The 25185-nt window shown below is 47.6% G+C and overlaps 1 protein-coding gene across 2 annotated transcripts in view; it reads left to right on the forward strand.

Moving 5' to 3' along the window:
- The first annotated feature begins 20363 nt into the window (after positions 1-20363).
- Positions 20364-25185, forward strand: part of FXR1 (FMR1 autosomal homolog 1) — a 76250-nt gene continuing 71428 nt past the window's right edge. For both annotated transcript variants that reach the window (XM_089675559.1, XM_089675560.1), the window contains exon 1: positions 20364-20510. In XM_089675559.1, coding sequence (XP_089531685.1) covers positions 20460-20510 — 51 coding nt within the window. In that variant the 5' untranslated portion in view covers positions 20364-20459. The remainder of the gene's footprint in view (positions 20511-25185) is intronic.

Genomic DNA, 25185 nt, shown 5'->3' on the forward strand with positions numbered 1-25185 from the left:
TGGGAAGGAGCGGAACTCCCCCCGATCCTCCCCAGACCTCACCACGGCCACCCCGACACCCCCCCTCGCCGGAGGGGGTCGGGGGGCGAAGAGCAGGTAAGTGCCCTGTCCCGTCCCCCGGGATGCACTCTCACTGCTGGCAGCCTGCCCTGGGAGGATATGCAGCCGGACACTCCGGCCTTCACTCCCGGCTGCGTCGGGCCTCACAGCCGGCTATCCGGCCCTCGGCTCCCCTATCGTCCTCCTGCGCCTCCTCGTGTCTCCCCACCGGAGGAAACACCTGAACTGAGGTCAGAGGGGAGTGGAGCTTTTTTATTGTAGGTGGAGGTGTTTCCTCAGATGGGGAGGAGCCGAGGTCTCTCAGAGTGCTGGCCTGAAAGACGGTAGGGGAAAAAAAAATCTAACATCAATCTTGTAATGACTGCTTTTAGGCACAAATGTTACTTTTTAACTTCTTGGCGCTGGCCGCATGCAAATCTGGGCCTTCACACCGAGTGGCTGCACATTTGCGTGCAATTAAGAAAACCATGTGCTGAGAGCGTGCACCCTGCGCGCTCCCAGCACACATGTCCGGTACTCACGGAAAGGTCCCAATCTCATCTTTCGATCGGGACCTTTCCCGATCATGTGACCGCCGTGACGGCATGTCACATGACCCTAAACCCTACCCTGCCTCCTGAAACCCTTAAAAGGGCCAGGAGGCACCAGCGCCAAGGGGTTAAAGAGGTACTTTCAGATCTTTAAAGATTTAAGACCAATACTTGAAGGCAGAGTATATTTGCCTTTCTGCTGGCCTATTTCCTCTACAACAGCAAGGGACAAGTCCAAAAATTAGAAAAAAAAACCCTACTAGACAGTTGTTACTGATGTTGGGTTCCAATTTTCTCTTGTCACCTGTTGCAGTGACAGCTGTAAAAGTTTGGATTTAGCATCACTTTTTGTTCCAGATCCAATGGTCTCCCAGAGAAATAGAGAGGATGAATCTTCTGCACATCAGAGTACAAAGAAAAGTAGGGATTTTCAGATAATGCCAGGAAAGTATTTATTAGACACTCTTCATGAATGCATATAACATAATTAATAGTACTTTATTACAAACATTTAAAAATGAATTTTTGCAGAGTAAAATCATTCAAGGTGATCAAATACAGCCTAAGTAAAGTGCAAATCTACACAGTAGTTTCACAGTATTCCGCTTCTTCAGGACTGCAAATGTGTTAGGACAGAAAAAAGTATCTATAAAAAGGACAAAAATACAAATCATTACCTTCCAATCAGCAAAATGGTCAGTATGATTCAATATAATTCACAACCATCAAAATAAAGTTCAAATCATACACCACTGTCCGCCATAAAGCTAAAGGAAAAAAACCCACCTATATCAACACATGCATATATTACCTAAACATTTATAATGTATGGGTACACCGTCTATGTCAGGGGTATTTAATTAAAATTCACCAAGGTCCTGTCAGTAACATTTTCTTCCAGCGGAGGTCCGAATCAGGTAATTCACATAGGCCCCCTCCCCTCTTAGGCTAGGTTCCCATCTCTGCAGCTGGGGAAAGCACTAGAAATCGAATGTGTGCCTGACCTGATTACCCACGACACGTACACCAAAATGCATATGCACAGATTTGAACCCATTCTTACATCAGTGCCCTCAGTCCCCACCCCAGCACATCACAGCCCCCTCTTTCACATCAAGATCCCCTCTGTGTATCTTTACTACCCCCCACCCTTTTCACAGTAGTGTTCTCACATTTCCTTGACATCAACCCCCCCAACAGTACTGTCCTCTGTCCCCTTCTCTGCAGACTACTCTGCCCCTTTTTACATCATGCCCCCACATAACTGTCCTCAGTCCCTCCTCCCACGTTACTGTCCTCAGCCCCCCCCACAATACAGTTTAAGCCCCTACACATGACAGTTCTTAGCCCCGCCCCCACATTACTGTCCTCAGCCCCCTTCACATGACAGTCCTCAGCCCCACCCTCACATTACAGTTCTCACCCCCCCTCCATTACTGTCCTCAGCCCCCCACTTTATAGTCTTCACCTCCCCCCATCACATTCCTTAGCCCCTTCTCTTTAATGTCCTAAGTCCACATTAAAATTCTTAGCCCCCCTTTAATATTATTAGCTCCACACTTAAAGTCCTGAGCTCCTTTTCACATCAAGCCCCTTTAACTTTTTCCCTCCCCCTCGCCCTACCTTACCCAGACAGATCAAAGGAGGAAGGCACAGCAGGCCTGGATGGTGAATGGGAGCTTAAAAATAGTGATTGGCTGCTAAGATCCCCCTTCACTCTAACAACCAATCACTTGCTTGCTAACCTTGGATAGGTCCTGCCTTCTATCCAGAACTGTCCCACCTCCTGCTGTTGGCTCTGTGAGGATGACAGCATGAGGGCGGGGGAAGAAAAGGCTCCTAAATGGAGGGACCGTGGAAGTCCGGATGGGACAGTGACTTGGTCCGCATCCAGCCCACCATTTAGTGATACCTGGTCTATGTGATCTCAAACTATGGGGCACATCAGGGGGCCAGGAGAAGAACACATTACCCCAGAAATAGTTTATTGAAAACATCCATATTTCTTAAAATAATATCAAACAGGAGGAACAGCCAGAGTATATCAAATATTTCATGTAGTCACTTACTTCACTAAATTAACTTGAAACAACTGGATTGTCTCCCAGAAATAATCTGACTCATAACATTTCCTGACAATGGCAAAAGTCCACTCCAGTATGTCCTCCAAATTGCCTGCCGGGGAATCCCTTTGAGACGTTTTGTGTGCAGACATGTGCATGGCGTTTCTCACAGAACAGTGACCAGGCACATGAAAAACTCCTGTTGGCACCAGATGGGCCATTTAAAGGATGCTTATGCCCATGTTCTGTCCGGATTGGTCTTCATCTGTTCCCGTGTCCCTTATCCCTGACTTGGCTTGCTATTGACCTGATCTTGGATCCTGATTGCTCTTCTGGCTCTACCCTGGACCACTCTTCTGCCTATGCTTCTGTACTGCATTGACTGCCTGCTGCTGACCTTGGCTAATCCTGTGACTTTGCTTCTGTCTCCATGTTATGTCTGAGTGCCTGCTGTGGCTGTCATCCATATCAGCTTCAGTCCTCACAGCGTGCTCCCGGCTTCAGTCTGTTTGAACCTCTGACAAGCTTTATGCCCTGAACCTGTGGTGCATGCAGGGTGCTCCTTTAACCTCAGCTGGCTTATCCTGTACAGTTGCTGCTCTTGATCTGATGTCCTACCAGACCGTTCCAGACTGAATCTCCTACTGAAAGTTTTACCAGCAATACCTGCTGACACTCTAGGTCCTCCGGCACTATTTTTTCCACCCTCAGTGGGGTCTGGGCTGGAGATACAAGGGAGGCCAACGTCATCATCTCAGCCTTCTATCAGGTATGTGACAATTTCCATCCATGGCTATAATAAAGCAACCCATAAAACAAAAAATTTCACGTGATAAAGACTACAACACTAATTAAATAAACAGTAGCAATGTATAGATGGAGACAAAAACCGCTAAATCACTCCTTAAGGGATTTCACTAAAAATAATGGCATACTTGGGTCTAACATCTACTTTCATCTCAGGCTCCCGATCTTCAAGTCATCAGCTGGGAAAGGGAGTCTTACCCTCTCTAAAATATACCCCTGGACTTTCCAAGGAACGCCCCCAAAATCATTACCAAAAGGGCCCTGGCTGTTAGGAAGTGGCAGCCAATGGCATCCCCAAGATAGAGGGGGAGGTCCCCTCCCTGCTGGAAAGGGCCTGGTGAAATACAAACAGTCCCAGTCATCTGCAAAACCCTGCTGGAGATCAGGCAACCAAGTAAGGCAAAGTCTGGAAGTTGTATAAATGATGTTCCCCAACCCCCATTTTCTACCTTGGAACACAAGCAGGAAGACAATCCCAATCACATCAGGGGGGCACAATTGAGGAAGACAAAGGGCATCTATCACAGCACAGGCAACATAAGACATACTATTCATAATTCTTTATTTGTGAAATTAACATATAATAAAAGAACCAGGAGAAAGATTCACCGGAATACAGAGAAAACCAGTATAAACATCTAGACCAAGCATGAAATAGTCACATAGAATTGTTTGTATGTGAGAATAAGGTATCATGGGCAAATGAAACAGCACATATAATGAAAACAAAACAGGACCAGAACAAATCTTTGGGTGAACCTTTAAATAACATCCAAGGAAAAGGAGGAGTATGCCAAAGCACAAAGAGCGTGGATCGTCTGTATAGTTACAAAGATGTGAAAAATAACGTAGAGAAAATATCAAACCGACAGAGCAAAAATGATACCAGTTTCGAAGAGACATAGTAGAATGTGGGGAAAAACTGGGGGGGGGCTGAACCCCGCAGTAGCATACTGTAGGGGCTGGAACAGAAAGGAAAAAAGTAAAGTTAGAACAGTGCGGAGAGAGTTAAATGAAAAAGGAGAAAGCAGAGGAAGAGGAGAGATGGGATATAGGAGAAACAGAACAATAGCCCTTGGGAGTTGCATCTCCTCCCGGGGTGAGAGGTCAAGGCAGGTATAGGCGAGACATTCAGTAATTTAGTGGGGGTGAGTAAATTCGATCAGGTATGGATCTGTAAATACAAAGTATAGCTAAGGGCACCAGGTGTCCCGAAATATCTCATTATACATGGTGGCCGTGAGCTCATCCATATCCCTAAGCTCATTCACCTTGGAGAACCACAATGAAAGGGTAGGAGGGTAGTTGTCTTCCCACCGTATAGGGATACATGCCTTGGCCGCGTTAAGCAACTGACTTGTGAGAGAAGCCTTATATATTTTTGATGAGTCTCCCTGGAAGATGCAACAGGCAGCACGCCGGGTCATCACGCAGGTCCACAGCGGTAAGTTGTTTGATGTCAGTCACCCCTCGCCAGAAGACATGGAGGAAAGTGCCACCATTAGCTTCACATCGCCAAGACACATCAGGAAACTGCGACGAAATACAGTGAAGTTTAGACGGCGCCCGGTACCAACGCGTGAGGAACTTATAATTGGTCTCCTGTACTTTGGTGGCCAAAGAAGACTTATGGGCAAAGTGCAGATCTTCTCCTGTTGTGACGCGATAAAGGAGACGCCCAGGTGGGACTCACATTTAGATAGGAAAGAAAGAACAAAAATCAGGTTCAGGGTGGATAAGAGAAGATGGTGGAGAGGCTATGGAGAATTGGTTCTCCCTTGTGACATAGAGGTTCAAAGGCAGTCAACTTTTGGAAAATACATGGAGCACGAAAAAGGGAATGCAGGTAGGAGCAGAGCTGAAGGCAAGAAACTAAACGGGATCCACCAGTCGAGTAAAATCATTGGCAAGAAGGACCCCAGTGGGATTGAGAAAGTTCACTAAGTGGGAGTAGCCAGTAGTTGTGAGACGAGCAATTTGAGGGTCCTCTTGTCCTGGATGGAAGTCCCTGAATGGAAATCAGAGAAGGCGCCGGAGAGATGGATGTGTTGCAAAATGCTTGTTGAGTAACTACAAGAGTGGCACCAAGAGTTGGGTATGCAACTAGGTCGGAAGTTAAAAGGACATCACAGCCATGGCCAACTCAGGACCGTGCTCCCAGAATCCTCCAACTGCATGGCTACCCAGTGCTTGGCAGCACCATGGCAGTGCCAGTCAGCCAGGTGTGTGAGGTGAGCGGCTCTATAATAGGGGCGAATATCCAGCAGGGCCACATCTCCACATGTCTTAGGCAGGGTCAGAACATGGAAAGCCAAACGTGGCCCCCTATGTGACCAGATATAAGTGCAGAATAAAGCATTGACCTTCCAAAAGAAGGAAATGGGAAGCTTGTTGCAGAGGGCTAGTAATAGGTACAATATACTGGGGAGCAATGTGATCTTAAGATATACTATTTAGAAAAAATATAACACTGCAGCCACACAACACAAGATAAACAAAAAAAAAAAAAGGACAAAAATAAAAAAGCAATAAAACAGCCACAGAAACATACGCCACAACCACAAAACAGAAATAACATTTTATATATATTACACACACACACACACACACTATATTGCCAAAAGTATTGGGACGCTCGTCTTTACACACACATGAAATTTAATGTCATCCCAGTCTTAGTCTAAAGTGCTCAATATTGAGTTGGCCCACCCTTTGCAGCTATAACAGCTTCAACTCTTCTGGGAAGGCTGTCCACAAGGTTTAGGAGTCTCTATGGGAATGTTTGACTATTCTTCCAGAAGCACATTTGTGAGGTCAGACACTGGCTCGCAGTCTCTCCTCTAAATCATCCCAAAGGTGTCCTATTGAGTTGAGGTCAGGACTCTGTGCAGGCCAGTCAAGTTCCTTCACCCAAAATTCGCTCATCGATGTCTTTATAGGCCTTCTTTTGTGCACTGGTGCGTAGTCATGTTGGAACAGGAAGGGGCCACCCCAAACTGTTCCCACAAAGTTGGGAGCTTGAAATTGTCCAAAATGTCTTGGTATGCTGATGCCTTAAAAGTCCCCTTCACTGGAACTAAGGGGCCAAGCTCAAACCCTGAAAGACAACCCCATCCCATAATCCCCCCTCCACCAAACTTTACACTTGGCACAATGCTGTCAGGCAAGCATTGTTCTCCTGGTGGCAACCACCAAACCCAGACACGTCCATTGGATTGCCAGAGAAGCGTGAGTTGTCACTCCAGAGAACACATCTCCCCAGGTCTAGAGTTCAGTGGTGGCGTGCTTTACACGACTGCATCCAACGCTTTGCATTGCACTTGGATACTGCTGCTCATCCATGGAAACCCATTCCATGAAGCGCTCTACACATTGTTGTGCTAATCTGAAGGCCACACGAAGTTTGGAGGTCTTTAGCTATTGACTCTGCAGACCGTTGGCGACTTCTGCGCACTGTGTGCTTCAGCATGCGCTGACCCCGCTCTGTCATTTTACATGGCCCTTCCACTTTGTTGCTGTTGTTCCCAGTTGCTTTCACTTTGTTATAATACCACTAACAGTTGACCGTGGAATATTTAGTAGCAAGGAAATTTGATGGATGGACTTATTGCACAGGTTGCAACCTATCACGGTACCACACTTGAATTCACTGAGCTCCTGAGAGTGACCCATTCTTTCACAAATGTTTGTAGAAGCAGTCTGCATGCCTAAGTGCTTGATTTTATACACCTGTGGCCATGGAGGTGATTGGAACACCTGAATCCAGTGATTTGGAGGGGTGTCCCAATACATTTGACAATATATATTGTATATTGGCATTTTAACATCTTTGTCCTGGCAATGTGACAACAATTAACACCTACAGCCATGTAAACTGAGGAATTAACACGCATTAGAACTGAAGTGGCTTAGAGAAGCTACGGAACATCATCATTACAGAACAGGTCCATTTAAATGTGACTACTCCTACTAGCTACACCACGGTGATTAATAAAAACCTTCAAAGACAAGGACTAATAAGGGCTCATGCACACCAGCATTTAAGGAAAGGCAGTGGATGCCTGGAGCAAGACTTTCTGTGGCTGGATTCACAGGTGGTTGCAAACAGCTGTAATTGGGAGGCATATACAAAACAATAACAGGCGCCACAGCTGTCCATATGTATCTACGCATCCAGCACTCACCTGCAGTTAGGGACAGATGATCGGCTTTAGATGCAATCTGTGTCCATCCAGGACCTATCGTCTATGTGCAGGTAAAGGCTTGAAGGGCAGATACATGCAAGCTCTGGCACACTGTCATTGCCTTCTACAGGCTTCCACTAATTCTTGCTGCAGGAATCTATCACAGCTGTGAATGAGCCCTAAATGTAAGATGGGAAGATGAGGGTACACATATGGGGACACAGAAAGGTACTAATATATTATGATCTAAATCCAAAAAATTTCAAATTTATTTGGCTAGAGTAAGGAAGGATTAAAACCCATCAGTTGGTTTTCTTTTGATCATGTCACATTGGAATGATTTAGTTTGGAAAATACAACAGCATGTAACAGGAAAATTGACAATGGCTTCAATTTTATTATCCAATTTGATTAAAATTATAGAATCAGAAATCCATAACCTTTTTTCACTTGATTTAGACTCCATTTGGATTGGATTTGGTCAAACCAGTCAGCCAGGGTGGAAAATTATCCATCGTTTTGCATCAATTAGCAGCTTTGAGCTGGTTTGATCGTATATCAATTTCCTTGGAAATTTTATAAATAGGCAACTCCTATCCTAATATTGATCATTAATTTCAAATAATAGTAATTAGTAAAGTAGGGAACAGGCACAAAAAAGATACAGTCAACATCTTTCCAACAGTTAACTCTTCTGTTTATTCAGCACATTGCCATTTATGTCCTTTATGCCTTGTTCACAGTTGCTCAAACTACTGATGCTTAACAAACGCACCTAAAGCATCAATGCGAGCTGTTAGTTGACTTTGCTACGAATTTACCACACGTTAAAAATGCCCTACACGCATTTGACACACATTAAAGGCCTAGCATACCGAAAAAGCTTGGCAAACGCGTTGCAGATGCATGCAGGTGCGTTTATGGTGCATTACCATAGACTTGAATGGAAGGAGTTAAGATCCTTCAAACTCCACATGAAACTTCATTTTTGAAGCGCAGCAACACAATGCAAATGCTTCATGTTTTGATAATGTTAACAGCACTGTGTGCTGTCCATTTTATCAATTGTTGACTGCTTTACTAGGAGTTTGAGTTAAAAACGCACCTCAAACTGTTGCTTTTTAGTACCAGTGTGCACAGGGCCCTATAACCATGCTTATGTAGGTATCACAGTAATGTTACACTTGTGTTTTTAAGGTAACAAGGGGCATAACATAGGCAGGCCAGTTTCTTATCAGACTCTAAAGAATTTGAATGCATAATCAAAATATTCTTCTTAACCAACACAAAGCTCCCACTTCCAGGATGTCTCTTGCCTTGACTATTGCAATTCTCCTTAATTGCTTACTTTTACGTAGTCTATCCCCCCTTCAGTCCATCATGAATGATCCTGCCAGACTCATCCACCTTACCAACCACTCAAGTGGTATTAAACAACCCCCCCCCCCAGAAATGTAGCATATTGCAGCTTACCAATCATTAGATGTGGTGGCTGCATTAGGCTGCTTTCACACTATGTTTTTGCCATGTTTCCAATGTGTTTTCTGTTTGCATGACATCAGCACGTACCTGTGACAAAAAAAAAAAAAAAAAAAAAAAAACGCACTAAAAATGCAACTGCAGGTGTGTTTTCAATGTATTTCAATGGGGAGGTGCATTTTTGGTGCATTCAAACACACACCAAAAATGCAGCATGCAGGACTTTTTCAAAATGCAGCTGACAAGTTTCCCTAGGATTTAAAAGGGATGCATTTTTCTTTTGCATTTTTAAACTGAAAAATTGATCAGTTTTTTTTTCTATTGCCCTTTCCCTCTGTTTTCAACTGATGATCTGACCAGCAACAAAAATCATGTATTAGCGGCGCAGTGGGCGGCACAGTGGCTTAGCGGTTAGCACTTCCGCCTGGCAGTACTAGGGTTGTTGGTTCGAATCCCAACCACGGCACCACCTGCCTGGAGTTTGCATGTTCTCCCTGTGCCTGCGTGGGTTTCCTCCGGGTAATCCGGTTTCCTCCCACACTCCAAAGAAATGCAGGTAGGTTAATTGGCTCCTGTCTAAATTGTCCATAGTATGTATATGTATAAATGTGAGTTAAGGACCTTAGATTGTATGCCCCTTGAGGGTTAGGGACTGATGTGAATGTACAATATATATGTAAAGCGCTGCGTAAATTGACGGCGCTATATAAGTACCTGAAATAAATATTAGCGAGACACCACTTTAGAGGTACGAGCACAGGAGGCACAGAAGACAGCAGCATTGTCAGTTTGAGGGGAGGGGGGTGTTAGATGTAATAGCAGGATTTAGATACACTAACCAACGGAATTCAAACTCTAGCTTATGCTTTATAATCAGTTATAGCACTTTTTTTCCTTTTGGGATAAAGGTTTTACATAAATAAAAACAGATGATTTTAACCAGTCCTGCCAGTGGTTAAAAGATGGTCTCATCCATGTCAGCTAATACATTCAGCTGAAGTGCCTGTGCTTTTGAAAACAGGAAAAATTGGTAAGCTGCAAAATAATGTTTGTTTTTGGTTTTAATACTTTCAATGTCTGCTACCATCTCTGCCAATCCCTCCATCGATTTCCCTTCACCCAACCAAAAACATTCAGTACACTAACACAATTTACAAAGATATTCACAACTCTGCCCCAGCTACATCACCAACCTAGTCTCAAAATATCAAATAGTTCTCTTCGTTGCTCCCAAGACCTTCTGCCCTCTTGCTCCCTTTTCACCTCCCCCAATGCTCACCTCTAGGACTTCTCCAGAGCCTCTCCCATCCAATGGAACTCCTTACCCCAGTCTGGCCAGCTATCTTTTACTCTATCCATCTTTAGATGAACCCTGAAAACGCATTCCTTTGGAGCTTGTTCACACCATGGTGCAGAGATGTCAGTTATTCTGCAAGGGTATAACAAAATCAATTGTTCTCTATGTGCCCTGTTCACACCAAAACACGAATATTGATTGCAGATTTTTTTTGCACAGGAATCTACGTGTACGAAACGAATTGAAAACTGATGTCTCTGCAACTGAAATCTGCACGTCAGTTTCCATCAGTTTTTCTTTGCATATGATGTGAACAAGGCCTCAGAAAAGCCTATTCTTTCTCCACCTAACTAAACTTTTATTTTTTCCATCAGCTCATCCCCTACATTTAGTATCACTTTACCCTGGCTCTTAAGATTGTAAGCTCTTAGAAGCAAGGCCCTCTGATTCCTTCAGAATTGAATTGTATTGTAACGTCTGCCCTAAAGTAAAGTGCTGTGCAAACTCTTGGAGCTACTGTCCGTAAATTCTGTATAATAGTAGGATATTTACCACTTTCCTGCCACCCTATAGAAGTACTGCTACAGGGCTGCACAAAATCATGTATACATATGTGATTTGCGTTTCTGGGTGGGGGCGTGCGTGTGCTCCGCCCTACCTTCACTGCTATTGGCAGCTAGGGATGTCAATCACCAGGTCCCAGCTGGCGTTTTCCGGTCGGCACTTGTGGAGTAAAGCTGCCAGGGGAGAGACCTGAGTGTAAACAACACAGGTCTCTCTCATGTCAGCATTGACATGCTGCTTTGTATCTCTCTGCACAGCAGATACAAAACAGCATGCCCCCCTAGTAAAAAAAAAAAAAAAAAAAAAAACACAGCACACAGTTAACCCCTTGATAGCCCCAGATGTTAACTCCTTCTTGCCCAGTGCCATTAGTACAGTGTCAGTGCTTTTTGTATTTCAATGGTTTTTATTAATTTTAAACAGTATAAAACAGAGGCAACAAAACACGCCCACGCAGGGGCTATCAATTGCACCGATAGAAAATGCATAATAGAGCAGACAACGCTCTAATTCCAATAAGGCAAAACGTATGCCCACGCAGGGGCTATCAATGGCACATAGGTTACAATAACATCAGTGAAACTCAGATTATCGCAACTAAAGACAGCTGTCTACTGTCACATCAAAACAAACAGAAAAGGAAAGAAGAAAAGCAGAAAAGAAAGAAAGAGAAAAAAAAAAAAAACACACACCAAAGAGCAAGGGTCCATGAGCGCCAATACAAAACTCCGTCACCTCCCTACACTGGCCGGGGGGAGCGTGGGAAAGGCATATTGCAACCACGACTCCCATATTTTCAAAAATTTATGTTGAGAGTCGTTGCATATACTCGACATCTGTTCATTGAGCATCATAGTAGTCATACGATCCCGCACCCCCTGAAAAAGTACAAACGGACTCTTCCAGGCCTGGGCAATTGTCCTAGTGGCCGATAAAAACAAATAGGAAGCCAACCGCTGCTGACGAGCCAAGAGGCCCGGTATGGGGCAATGAAGCAAAGCATACCGAGCATCCCGGCGTATGGAGAGATGAAACAAAGTGAAAAGGAGGCCAAACACACGAGACCAAAAACGAACCAACCTCGGGCATGACCACCAGATATGCAGTACATCGCCACGATGGCCACAACCCCGAAAACATCGATCACTACAGGCAGGGTTAGCCTGGGCCAAACGAGCCAGCACCCAATACCAACGAAACAATACCTTATAGGCTGCTTCCAGCGTGGTCGTATTAAACGAACATTTAGCTATGAGTGACCAGGCTTTATTCCAGTCCTCCGGATCCACAGCCACTCCCAGGTCGCGTTCCCACTGAACTACATATGAAAGAGAAGTGTACGACGAGCATCTGTTCAAAGCTGCGTAAAGAAGGGAGATAAGGCCCTGGGCGCCCGGACGCTGCTGGCAAAGCCGTTCAAAGGCAGATTTCTGATATGGGAAAGCAGAAGTGGCCCTCAGCAAGAGTAGCCAGTGCCGAAATTGAAGATACCGAAAAAATTCCGCTGGGGGAACATCCCGAGACTCCCGGAGGACATTCCAGGTGGGAAAGGACCGAAAAATCAAAAAGTGTTGTACCTGTGAGAAACCATGAGCCACCCACCAAGAAAATGCCCTCGGGTGATCTAGACCCGGCGGGAAAAGAGGGTTATTAACGATTGGAAGCAAGGGCAAGAAAGGTGACATCAGGCCACTGGAGTAACGTACCGAGTCCCAGACTCGTAGGCCATGGAGCAACATCGGACCCAGCGCCGTAGGGCGCAGGGCAGGGGGAAGCCATAGAAGTGTCGATAGTGCGATAGGGGCACAATTAGGTAGTTCCAGCAGGACCCAGAGAGGAACATCGGAGGAAGCGTGCAACATAGACAGCGGGGCAATTTGGCTCGCCTGATAATACTTAGTTACATTGGGTACCCCAAGACCACCTTGGAGTCTATGAGCAAAGAGCGTATTTCTAGAAACTCTGGGATGCTTATTGGCCCAGATAAAATGCATAAACTTCGCCTGAAGCAACCGAAGAAAATGAGGGGGAACCCGCACTGGGAGGGTGCGAAAATATTATAACAATTTTGGCAAGATGGTCATTTTCACTGAATGAACCTGTCCTATCCAACACAGGTGCGGAAATTGCCAGGAATGCATAAGAGAAGATAAGGAGCTACGCAAAGGATAATAATTTTCAGCAAAAAGGGAGTCATAGGTGGGGGTCAAGCGAATGCTCAAGTATTCAAGAGAAGAGGAAGCCCACTGGTAAGGGAAGTGGGATTGTAGGCGCGAAACCAAATCTGAAGCCAAAGTAATATTGAGAGCAAAGGTTTTATCCAAATACGTAGACCCGAGATCAAGGAAAAGCGCTCAAGAACCCGTTGCAAATTAGGAAGTGTCGTCAGAGGATTAGTAAGGGTCAAGAGGGCATCGTCCGCAAAGAGGCTCAGCTTAAACTCCTGTCCCGCGTATGGAACCCCCAATACATTGCAGTCGGTCCGGAGCGCTAAAGCCAGTGGCTCAAGCGCCAGGACATAGAGCACCCGGGACAGCGGGCAGCCCTGCCTCGTCCCTCGCCCAACAGGAAAGGGATCCGAGAAATATCCAGCGTATTTAACGGAAGCCGAAGGAAAGGAATACAAGGCTTGAATCCAAGAGAGAATAGAATCCCCGAAACCCCAGCGAGACAGCACAAACCGCAGATATTCCCAGGATAGAGAATCAAAAGCTTTATATATGTCCAAGGACATAAGAATCCTGGGATTTTCCGTTGTTGCAGAAAATGTATAAGATGGACCACCTTACGGACGTTATCACCCGCCTGCCTCCCGGGGACGAACCCTACTTGGTCCCTGTGGACCAGGCTACACAAATATTTATTGATGCGAAAACTAAGGATCTTGCCCAATATTTTCAAGTCTTCATTAAGAAGAGAGATGGGCCGGAAGGCTTGCGGTTCCTGGACACCATCGGTCGTCTTAGGAATCATAGAGATATGTGCCCTAAGTGAGTCCGGAGAGGGCAAGGAGCCCTGTCGTAACTCATTAAAGTAGGCAGCTAAAAAGGGCGCCAATAGGGCTGAGAATTTTTTATAATAGAGACCGGAGAAGCCGTCTGGACCTGGGGCCGCGGTGGACCGTAAAGATTTGATTGCTTGTAGCACTTCCGGTACGGTGACACCTGCATTGAGGGCCGCCTGTGCTGCCTCGGTTAATCCAGGAAGATGGAGGTCCTGAAAGAATGCCTCTGCCTGGGCCACAGGGAAGGAATCTGGGGCAGCATAGAGGCACGAAAGGAAGTCCGAGAATCGGGAAACAATCTGCTGGGGATTAGAACTACAGCCACCCGTGGAAAGTCGAAGCCGAATCGGTTTATGGGGTTTCCCCACAGAATTGAGTTTCCTGGCTAGCATGGGACCGGGCTTATTAGCACAGGAATAGAATTTATGTTTGGTCCAACGCAAGGCTCGTTCCGCCTCCGAAGAGGCAAGGAGGTCCAATTCTGTCGCCAGAGCGTCCCGAGCGCGTTTATGGGCCACGGATGGAGATGACTTCCAACGCGCATCCGCAGAGGCCAGGAGAGAATGAAGCTCCGACGTTCCCGCTCCCGCACTGCAGCCAGCTGTATAACATGACCCCGCACCGTGGCCTTATGCGCTTCCCATAGGGGCACTGCTGAAGAGACCGATCCCGAGTTTTCCATAAAGTATGTCCGTAAGAAGAATTCTATTTCTTGGCAGGTAGCCTGAGTGGTCAGTAAAGAGTCATTGATGCGCCAATGAAAAGGGCGTCAATCTGACCCAGAAAGGGCAAGGAGGAGTACCAAAGGATCATGGTCTGACCAGGGTGAAGAGGGAATAGTTATCCGCCGGACCGAGGGGAGTTGCTGGACCTGCATGAATATATGATCAATTCTACAAAAACTGTCATGAGGGTTAGAATAGAACGTAAAGTCGCGTTCAGTTGGATGAAGTTCCCTCCAGACTTCCGCTAGCCCCGCCGTCCGCAAAAGAGAGCGCATACGTTCCTCCAGCACCAAGTCATGAGAGGGGGTCGCTCCTTGTGCGTAGCGCCTATCCAGTGTGGAATCCAAGGTAACATTCGAATCCCCCATAACAAGAAGAAGACCCTTAGAGTGTCGAGAAATAATGGTGCAAAGATGCGAAAAGAATTTATGCTGGAAACGGTTAGGCGCGTAGTAAGAGACAAAGGTAACCTCCTGGTCCCAGAGGGTGCCTTGCAGAAGCAAATACCTGCCCGTGGGGTCCGCTATATTCCGAGCACAGACAAAGGGGAGATTGCGTTTTAATCAGAACACCCCCGACGCTTCTCAGGAGCCGAGGCCGTGTAAAAGATGGGATAGTGAGGTGAAAGATAACGCGGAGCGGAGGACTGAGAAAACCTGGTCTCCTGTAGACATATCACATCAATTTGTTGCGACTTGAGATGATGAAAAACTTTAGCCCGCTTCTGAGGCGAATTGAAGCCTTGAACATTTTGTGAATATATTTTCAAAAGGGGTGAGGCCATGGCGGTATCAACGCAACACGCTCAGCAGAAAAAAGCCTAAAGCAGCCAGCAATTTCCACTCCCAATGGCAATCGGACCATGGCGTCCCGGAACCCTGTAGAAAACAAAAACAAAAAAAAAGAGAACAAAGAAAGAAAAAAGGAAAAAGACACAAAAAGTATACACAACAGTGCAATCGTGTCACACCAATGGTGACGTGCATCCTACACATGAAGGATACAGTTAGGGGTAACTCTACCACCGGACACATAGCTGCAAATGGAAACATCAAAACAGAAGCCCTCAGGGGGCAAAAAGGCAATGTACATAATAGAATATAGTAAATCTTAATAAACTAAAAGTCCCAGGAGCAGGAACCTCCGCGACAACCTCCCCATAGAAACCCGGAGAACCACAGGGGCCAACCCCCCTCCACCCAACCAGGCCCACCGGGTCAACCTCCCACCCCGGAGCCCAAGGGAACCATCACCCAATGCCACAAACGTAGACCCAAGCACCATCACATGGACCCAAAACAGGCTGCGGCAGCCAAAAGTCCCGATTCCTAAGTCCAGGAAGAGACCCCCCCCAACCCGGGATGAAACCCAAAAGGGCAAGCCGGAGCAGTCTCAACCTAGAATGTCGACAAACCGGGGAGGCCCTAAGGGCCAAACTCACGATCTCGTCAGGGTAGTCCCTCGGTGAGACGATATGTGGGAGTTCCAAGGCGCATCTTCAGCCTGGAGAAGAACAGGAAGGACTTGATCGCGAAGGGGTCTGAGGGAGAGCCCCCCTCCTGTTGGACGACCGCTCCCAGATGTGGCCCAGAGGGGGCGGCCTTGCCGAGGATCCAGATGAATGAGCCGGGCTCCGATCAGCAGCTTCCGGCGAGAGAAGATGTAGAGATTCCAGGAGAGAATGGGCCTCCTCCGGCGTAGCCACAGAATGACTGCGGCCCTGGTAGGTGAAGGTGAGGCGGAACGGAAAGCCCCAGGCATATTTAATTCTGTGTTTCACCAGGACCGAAGTGAAGGGCTTCAACTGGCGTCGCTTCTGGAGAGTGGTCTGAGAGAGGTCTGCGAAAAGCTGGTAGCGGTGCCCCTGGAAGCGAAGATCAGGGTTATTTCTGGCCACCAAGAGGATAGTTTCCTTAGTGCGGTAATAAGTAAACTTGATGATAATGTCCCTCGGGGGCCCATCCGGTCGTCTGGGGCCCAAAGAACGATGTATGCGGTCAAATTCGAGACGGTCAATGGGAATAGCGGGTGTCAGCTCCTGAAACAGAGCAGTAGCAGTGGAGGTAAGATCCGTGACCGTTTCCGGAATACCCCTTAACCGCAAATTGCCACGGCGGGAACGGTTTTCGAAATCCTCAAGCCGCAGTAGTGCGTCCGCCAATTCCTTCTTAAGGTCGCACAGGTCCTGTTCGTGATTTTCAATGACCGTGGCCGCAGCGTCCATCTTATCTTCGAGATCATTCGTCCGATTGCCCAAATCCCGAATTTCCCGCGAAAGACGGTCGGCCAGCTTGGAGGTAGAGGAGGACAATTCTGATTGCAGCATACTTTTAAAGCGGCGCAGGAGCTCGGCATCCCGCAGGGATGGAATGTGCGACTGCCGGGATGGCTTGGGATCCAGGTCCTCCCCACTGCCAGGATCCATCTCACCTGCAGGTAGTGATGGCAGGGGACCCAAACTTGCAGCCAGGGCTTCAGCTGTTGTCCCGGGCGAAAACCGCGAATCCGCGGCCGGGGTCCTGGAAGCCTCCGGCAGCCGGCCCAAAATCGAGGCCACGGCTTCACCCGCGATCTCCGGCGGGTAGGCCGCAACCTCCCGAACGGTCCGTCGGACGCTGGAGGTGCAGGCGGCCGGGGTTTTTTTCCCCATCAGGGTGCTGGAAGGACAGGAGGACAGGGAGGAAGCGGAGGGACCCCCCCTGAGGGTCAGAAATCGGCCGATGTGTCCGGCGGCCAAGACAGTAAATTAATAGGCAGCCATCCTGGCTGCTGCTCACGAGCGCCCCCCCCAGTGTCAGTGCTTTTTAATAGCACTGATCACTGTGTGTCACTGAGGATGTCAGTTAGTCACTCCCCCCCCCCCAGTGTCAGAATGCCCGCCACAGTCCTGCTATAAGTCGCTGATCCCTGTCATTGCTAGTATAAAAAAAAAAATTAAAATTCCAGTATATATATACTGTCATTTGTAAACACTATGACTTTCACATAAGCAAATTTATTTACATGTATTGGGATTTTTTTTTATTAGCAAAGACGTGTAGCAGAATACATTTTGGCCTAAATTTGTAAAGAACTTTGATTTTTTACATTTTTTTTTATTGGATATGTTTTATAGCAAAAAGTCAAAAATACTGTTTTTTTTTTTCAAATTGTGTTTTTGTTTATAGCGCAAAAAATAAAAAGCACACAGGTGATCAAATACCACCGAAAGCTCTATTTGTGGGGAAAAAAAAAAAAGACAAATTTATGTACAACGTTGCATGACTACGTAATTGTCAGTTAAAGAAACGCAGCGCTATATCACAAAAAATGGAGGGCAAGTGGATAAAGGATAAGTTCACTTTTCGTAACATGTTACACCCATATTCAGGGTCTAACCTGTTACAGTAGGATTAGCACCCAATCCCTGTTGTGACAGCTAGTGGGTGACCTTCTCCCCGCTGTCACAATTTGGAGAAAAAAATGTGGCTGTGCAGGGCTCCGCCCGTGTCATTCATTCAGCTTGTAATTGTCAATGAACTACCAAAGCACTCATTGAGTCTTCCTGCCAGTAAGGATCTGCTTACCCATATGGGATGTACAAGCAAATAGACACAATGACAGGTTAGAACAGTGTTTCTCAACTCCAGTCCTCATGGACCCCCAACAGGTCATGTTTTCAGGATTTCCATTATTTTGCACAGGTGATTTGATCAGTTTCACTGCCTTAGTAATTACCACAGCTATTTCATCTGAGGGAAATCCTGAAAACATGACCTGTTGGGGGTCCATGAGGACTGGAGTTGAGAAACACTGGGTTAGAAGGAGATCTCCTGATTGCTGGTACAATGCTTAAAGCGAAGTTCCACCTGAAAACAAAAAACTTTATCTGCTGACTTCTAAAATACAGTCACTTAACTGTCACTCCGTCCAGCGGTGTCCTCACCACCCCTGGTTTCAACGGCCATCTTCTCCCCCAGGCGCATCTTCAGTGTGGGCACCCGGCTGTGACAGCTTGCTGCTTCACAGCCGAATGCCCACTGTGCATGCGTGAGAAGCGCTGCGCTTTGTGAATGGCCCCGTGGTCTTCTGGGACCTGTCATGTGTCCCAGAAGACTGCAGGGAGGGAGGGGACAACTACTGCTTCAAAAAGCAGCAGAAGTGGGAGCGGGTACCTGTCAAATTCAGGTACTCGCTCCCCAAAGGTGCCAATACTTAATGGGGAGTGGGGGACAAAGGCTTACAGCTGAACTTCCCCTTTTGGGTGGAGCTCTGCTTTAAGCGCAAGGTTCTCCAAACTATGGCCCTCCAGCTGTTGAAGTACTAAAGTCCCATCATACCTCTGGGAGTCTTGCAAGGCCTCATGGGACTTGCAGTTCCTTAACACCTGGAGGGCCATAGTTTGGAGACCCCTGGTTTCGAGGATCCAGAAACAAAAAACTAATAAATGCACATTTTTTTTATCTACAAAAAAAAAAAAAATTATATTTTTGTTAAAAGGTGAACTTATCCTATAAGGCCCCATTCACATCTGAGTGTTTTGTAGCTCGAAGCCCAAAATAAAAAAAAAAAAAAAGATTTTATATAGTGGTGGCTCAGATCTTTAGTCCAAAACGCCTGAGGCTACATTCACATCTAAGCGTCAGGTTTTAAAGCATTTTTTGGAGCAGAATTGCACATTTTTTTCAGCTTTTATCAGGTGTTTTCAAACTATGTGTTTTTATGTGACCAATGGAAAGCAAAAAAAAAAAAAAAAAAAAAAAAAAGGAAGAGCAGAGATGCTGTTTGCGCTGAAAACGCTCAAAGCTCTTGTCATGCTTTTCAGGCATTTTCACTGAAGTCTATGAGGACAAAACTGCTAAATTCTGCCTGAAAAATAGCTTGTGTACTTTGAGTGACGGGCGTTTTGCTACAAGCGACAAAAAGCTCGGATGTGAACAAGGGATATTGAAAGCAATAGGTTTTTGCTTGCGGAGTGTTTTTTTGAAGCCTCGAGCTAACAAAATGCTCAAGCGTGAACAGGGCCTCAAGCTCCTTAAATGTTTTGTAGCTTGATGCGGGCAGATTTTGGAAGCAGCTGAAAGCACATAAATGATAGCGTTCCCTATCAACTAATACAAAAACACCAACACTTGGAAAACACTGTAGAAAAATGCTGAAACGCACGCGTACAAATGTGAAAAAATACCTCAAAAAAAAAAAAAACAGGCAAAAACCGCAAGTCGAATGCAGTGAACAGATATGCAAATACATCCTGGTGGTAAACAGGACCAGGAATAAAATAAAAAAGTTCTGAGCCCTCTATCCAAAACTAAAACAAAGTGTGCTTTGTACAGGAGACACCATCTGAGGAGCTGTGCCAGCGCCGGAGCCTTCCCCTCAGCAGTAACCTGTATGACTGGGACAGTGTGAGAGAATTCCCAGAGAAGTGATGCCGCTTCTATTCCAGGCCGGGATGGCAGCGCTCTATAATTAGCAGACAACACATGCCCCGTACATAAATGTGGATGGGATCCCCGCCTTCCCTCTCCTTTCACGGCTAAACACTACAAACCCTGAGTGAGCCCCCCGCCTCTCCTCACACCCCCGGGTGTCCTCTCCCTCCCTCCACTCCTTCCTCTGTCCCGTGTGGCGCACACTATCCCCGGCCTGTTCTAATCTCCTCCCCTTCCTCTCCTCCGCCTCCCCTCCCTGCCTCGCTCCCTCCCTCCTTGGGTGACGCAGAAACTTTCTAGAAATCCTTCCCATCGCCCCTTGCGTTTCCAACATGGAGGACCTGACGGTGGAAGTGCGCGGCTCTAACGGAGCTTTCTACAAGGTAAGTGAGGGGAGCGGGCGTGTCCCCGGTATGACGGGGAGTGGGGACTCGTGTGGCCGGGGGTGAGTGTGGTGCGGGAGGGGGCGGCGGCCTGGGCTTGGTGGTGCTTTCCGGGGAGGTCCAGCGAGCAGTGGAGGCCGCGGCTTTGCGGCGTATGGGGAGCATTGTGGTGCCATGTCCAGGGGGCATTGTACGGGCCACTGTGGGCTCTTATTGGGATGGGACTCGCCTTGTCATGGATCAGTCCTGTTCTGTGAGCTGGGAGGACGAGGGATCATTGAGGGCCCATCCTGAGGAGAGCTTCCAATGTCTACCTGGGGCAGCATGTACATAGAACCCTTGTATTTTTATAAGCCATGCATGTGATCAGATATCATCAGAATAGGAGCCAGGTATATGAATGCTTCTGTATTCCTAAAAGTCACAACTTCTTTCAGTCTTCTTATGGAAGAGAGGCCCAGCAGATGAGCGCCGTGCCTGGTGGGATTCTGAAGAAGTGAGGTGTCTTGGTGGGAATCTGGATGGGGATCGTGTGTTGGTGGGAATCTGGATGGGGATCGTCTGTTGGTGGGAATCTGGATGGGGATCGTGTGTTGGTGGGAATCTGGATGGGGATCATCTGTTGGTGGGAATCTGGATGGGGATCATCTGTTGGTGGGAATCTGGATGGGGATCGTCTGTTGGTGGGAATCTGGATGGGGATCGTCTGTTGGTGGGAATCTGGATGGGGATCGTCTGTTGGTGGGAATCTGGATGGGGATCGTCTGTTGGTGGGAATCTGGATGGGGATCGTCTGTTGGTGGGAATCTGGATGGGGATCGTCTGTTGGTGGGAATCTGGATGGGGATCGTCTGTTGGTGGGAATCTGGATGGGGATCGTCTGTTGGTGGGAATCTGGATGGGGATCGTCTGTTGGTGGGAATCTGGATGGGGATCGTCTGTTGTTGGCGTCTGGATGGGGATCGTCTGTTGTTGGCGTCTGGATGGGGATCGTCTGTTGTTGGCGTCTGGATGGGGATCGTCTGTTGTTGGCGTCTGGATGGGGATCGTCTGTTGTTGGCGTCTGGATGGGGATCGTCTGTTGTTGGCGTCTGGATGGGGATCGTCTGTTGTTGGCGTCTGGATGGGGATCGTCTGTTGTTGGCGTCTGGATGGGGATCGTCTGTTGTTGGCGTCTGGATGGGGATCGTCTGTTGTTGGCGTCTGGATGGGGATCGTCTGTTGTTGGCGTCTGGATGGGGATCGTCTGTTGTTGGCGTCTGGATGGGGATCGTCTGTTGTTGGCGTCTGGATGGGGATCGTCTGTTGTTGGCGTCTGGATGGGGATCGTCTGTTGTTGGCGTCTGGATGGGGATCGTCTGTTGTTGGCGTCTGGATGGGGATCGTCTGTTGTTGGCGTCTGGATGGGGATCGTCTGTTGTTGGCGTCTGGATGGGGATGGCGTGGTGGGGTTGGCGTCTGGATGGGGATGGCGTGGTGGGGTTGGCGTCTGGATGGGGATGGCGTGGTGGGGTTGGCGTCTGGATGGGGATGGCGTGGTGGGGTTGGCGTCTGGATGGGGATGGCGTGGTGGGGTTGGCGTCTGGATGGGGATGGCGTGGTGGGGTTGGCGTCTGGATGGGGATGGCGTGGTGGGGTTGGCGTCTGGATGGGGATGGCGTGGTGGGGTTGGCGTCTGGATGGGGATGGCGTGGTGGGGTTGGCGTCTGGATGGGGATGGCGTGGTGGGGTTGGCGTCTGGATGGGGATGGCGTGGTGGGGTTGGCGTCTGGATGGGGATGGCGTGGTGGGGTTGGCGTCTGAAGAAGTGAGGTGTCTTGGTGAGAATTTGGATGGGGGCCGTGTGTGGTGGGGTTCTGAAAAAGTGAGGTGCCATGGTGGGCGTCTGGTTGGGGATCGCGTGGTGGGCCTCTGAAGAAGTGAGGTGTCTTGGTGAGAATTTGGATGGGGGCCGTGTGTGGTGGGGTTCTGAAAAAGTGAGGTGCCATGGTGGGCGTCTGGATGGGGGTCGCGTGTTGTGGTGGGCGTCTGGATGGGGGTCGCGTGGTGTGCGTCTGGATGGGGATCGCGTAGTGTGGTTGGCGTCTGAAGAAGTGAGGTGTCTTGGTGAGAATTTGGATGGGGGCCGTGTGTGGTGGGGTTCTGAAAAAGTGAGGTGCCATAGTGGGCGTCTGGTTGGGGATCGCGTGGTGGGCCTCTGAAGAAGTGAGGTGTCTTGGTGAGAATTTGGATGGGGGCCGTGTGTGGTGGGGTTCTGAAAAAGTGAGGTGCCATGGTGGGCGTCTGGATGGGGGTCGCGTGGTGGGCCTCTGAAGAAGTGAGGTGTCTTGGTGAGAATTTGGATAGGGGCCGTGTGTGGTGGGGTTCTGAAAAAGTGAGGTGCCATGGTGGGCGTCTGGATGGGGGTCGCGTGTTGTGGTGGGCGTCTGGATGGGGGTCGTGTGCTGTGGAGGGCCTCTGAAGAAGTGAGGTGTCTTGGTGAGAATTTGGATGGGGGCTGTATGTGGTGGGAATATGGATGGGGGCCGTGTGGGGTGAGGTGTCTTGGTGAGAATTTGGATAGGGGCCGTGTGTTTTTGGAATCTGAAGAAGTGAGGTGTCTTGGTGAAATTTTGGATGGGGGCTGTGTGTGGTGGGAATCTGAAGAAGTGAGGTGTCTTGGTGAAATTTTGGATGGGGGCTGTGTGTGGTGGGAATCTGAAGACGTGAGGTGTCTTGGTGAGATTTTGGATGGGGGCTGTGTGTGGTGGGGATCTGGATGGGGGCTGTGTGTGGTGGGGTTCCGGATGAGTGTACACCAGGGGTGCTCAACCTTTGAAGAGCGAGGGCCACTTAAGTGATTTGGTAACCAGTCATGGGCCAAATTTAAAAGGTTTAGAATTTTTAATTTTGAATAGCATAATCAACATTTTAAAAAAAGCACACCAAACCTGCAGGATATAATAGAAGTCTATGGCTCGGTGCAGTTGCACTGCGCTACACTGTAAGATCAGTGTGAAAGCAATCTAATAGTTATTAACCCTTTTATAGGTTCTAATATGGCCATTGCGAAAGCACAGTGTATGTGTTTGTATAATACACTGACCTTTTTTTCCCTCTTCCATCTACTGCTGGCATAGCTCTCCAGGCTGCTTGAAAGGTCCCAGGCGATGTGCAGTTGGTATTACTCTGCCTGGGACAGAAGCTGGAGCTACAGAGGAAGCATCGGCTTTTGCAGCTCCTGTTCTCCGTGGCCACTTGCTTCCTCCACTGCTGGTTTTGCCACATTGCACTCGGAAGGTGGGTTGGCAAGCCCAAATCATTTTCAATGGGTTGCCAGCTGCAGGCATGCGCTTCCCTGGTTTGAGGTCAAGGGCCACATCAGAGGGCTCTGAGGGCCACAGGTTGAACGCTTCTGGTGTACACTTTCCTTTTCCTTAGATATGCTCAGGCTTTTTTTATCTGATAGACCAATCCCTTAAGATTTTTCTTAAGCTGAACGTACCCTGATTTCAGTAAAATGTTACTTTATACAATTTGGGGCACCTAAAAACTGACTTGTGATTCTGTATGGGCTCCTGACCTAATGTATATGGCCTGTGCCAGTCGAACTTTGAAGAGATTTGCCTATTTTCATGCTTGGTGTTGTCTGCAGCTGTCCCTGGTTCTAAGCCCAGGAACTGAGTGATCACATTGCTGATCGCTGAGTTCTCAGCCTTCTCAGAACAGAGATCAGTGACTGAAAGTCACTGCTCTCCACTCTGCCCTTCCAGCACTCCCTGGAGCACAGGGCTGAAGAGGGGGCAGGCACAGATGTCAGAGCCATCTGTCAATTGGGTAGCTGAGTGAATCCTGACAATGTGGTTGGGGTCTTTCCAGTGTCTGGCATTGCTCTGTGATGTGAGCTGACAACAGGCTTTAGGCTGCTGTTGTCTAATTCTGGGTCACAGGAGAGCAAAAGTAATTGCACTCATGTGGCCCGGAAGGGAAGTTTGACCATATTTTTTTTTAAACACTTGGGCCCACACTTCAATTGCAGATATACCTAACCAATATTATTTTAGTTTTGTGCCTGTGCAACTTCTGAGCAAGTTAATAGGTACTCTGTTAGTTGATGCAGCCTTGCTAGGAAACCATTCGTTGATTGCAAACAGTATACTTTTCACTCCTCACTTACAATAACTGCTGTCAAAGTAAAACCTGTTTCATTATATCTGCAGTAGATTTTGCTTGATGTATTTGTTTATAAAGTGTTTTTATAAGATGTAATTAATTTGGTGATTCTAGCAACAAATATTTTAGTGACACGACCTCTGGTAATTTTAAATATTTGTTGGTTAGGCTTTGGCGTGCCTTGATATTTAATCTGCTATTAACACTATTTGTCTTAAATTAGGTGTGATGTTTTGGATTTTCTCTGTCTAGCCTGTCTTTTTACAGCAGCACATGCAAGAAGGGCTAGCCTGCAGAGGAAGGGAACAATTTGTGTATGTACTTGTCCCATCACCTGAGCTGCCGAACTTGCTGGAAACTCTAAAGCAGGGGATGCGTAACATTTTGAAGAGCAAGGGCCACTTAAAAGGATAAATTCACCTTTCATAACGTTACATCCATATTCAGGATGTAACATGTTATGAATTGACCGTCCCCCTCTCCTCCACTTTGACAGCTAGTGGGAGATCTTCTCCTGCTAGCT

This window comes from Staurois parvus, unplaced genomic scaffold (assembly GCF_062004578.1).
Source record: "Staurois parvus isolate SC_StPar_1 unplaced genomic scaffold, SC_StPar_1.0 ptg000155l, whole genome shotgun sequence".
Lineage (NCBI taxonomy): Eukaryota > Metazoa > Chordata > Amphibia > Anura > Ranidae > Staurois > Staurois parvus.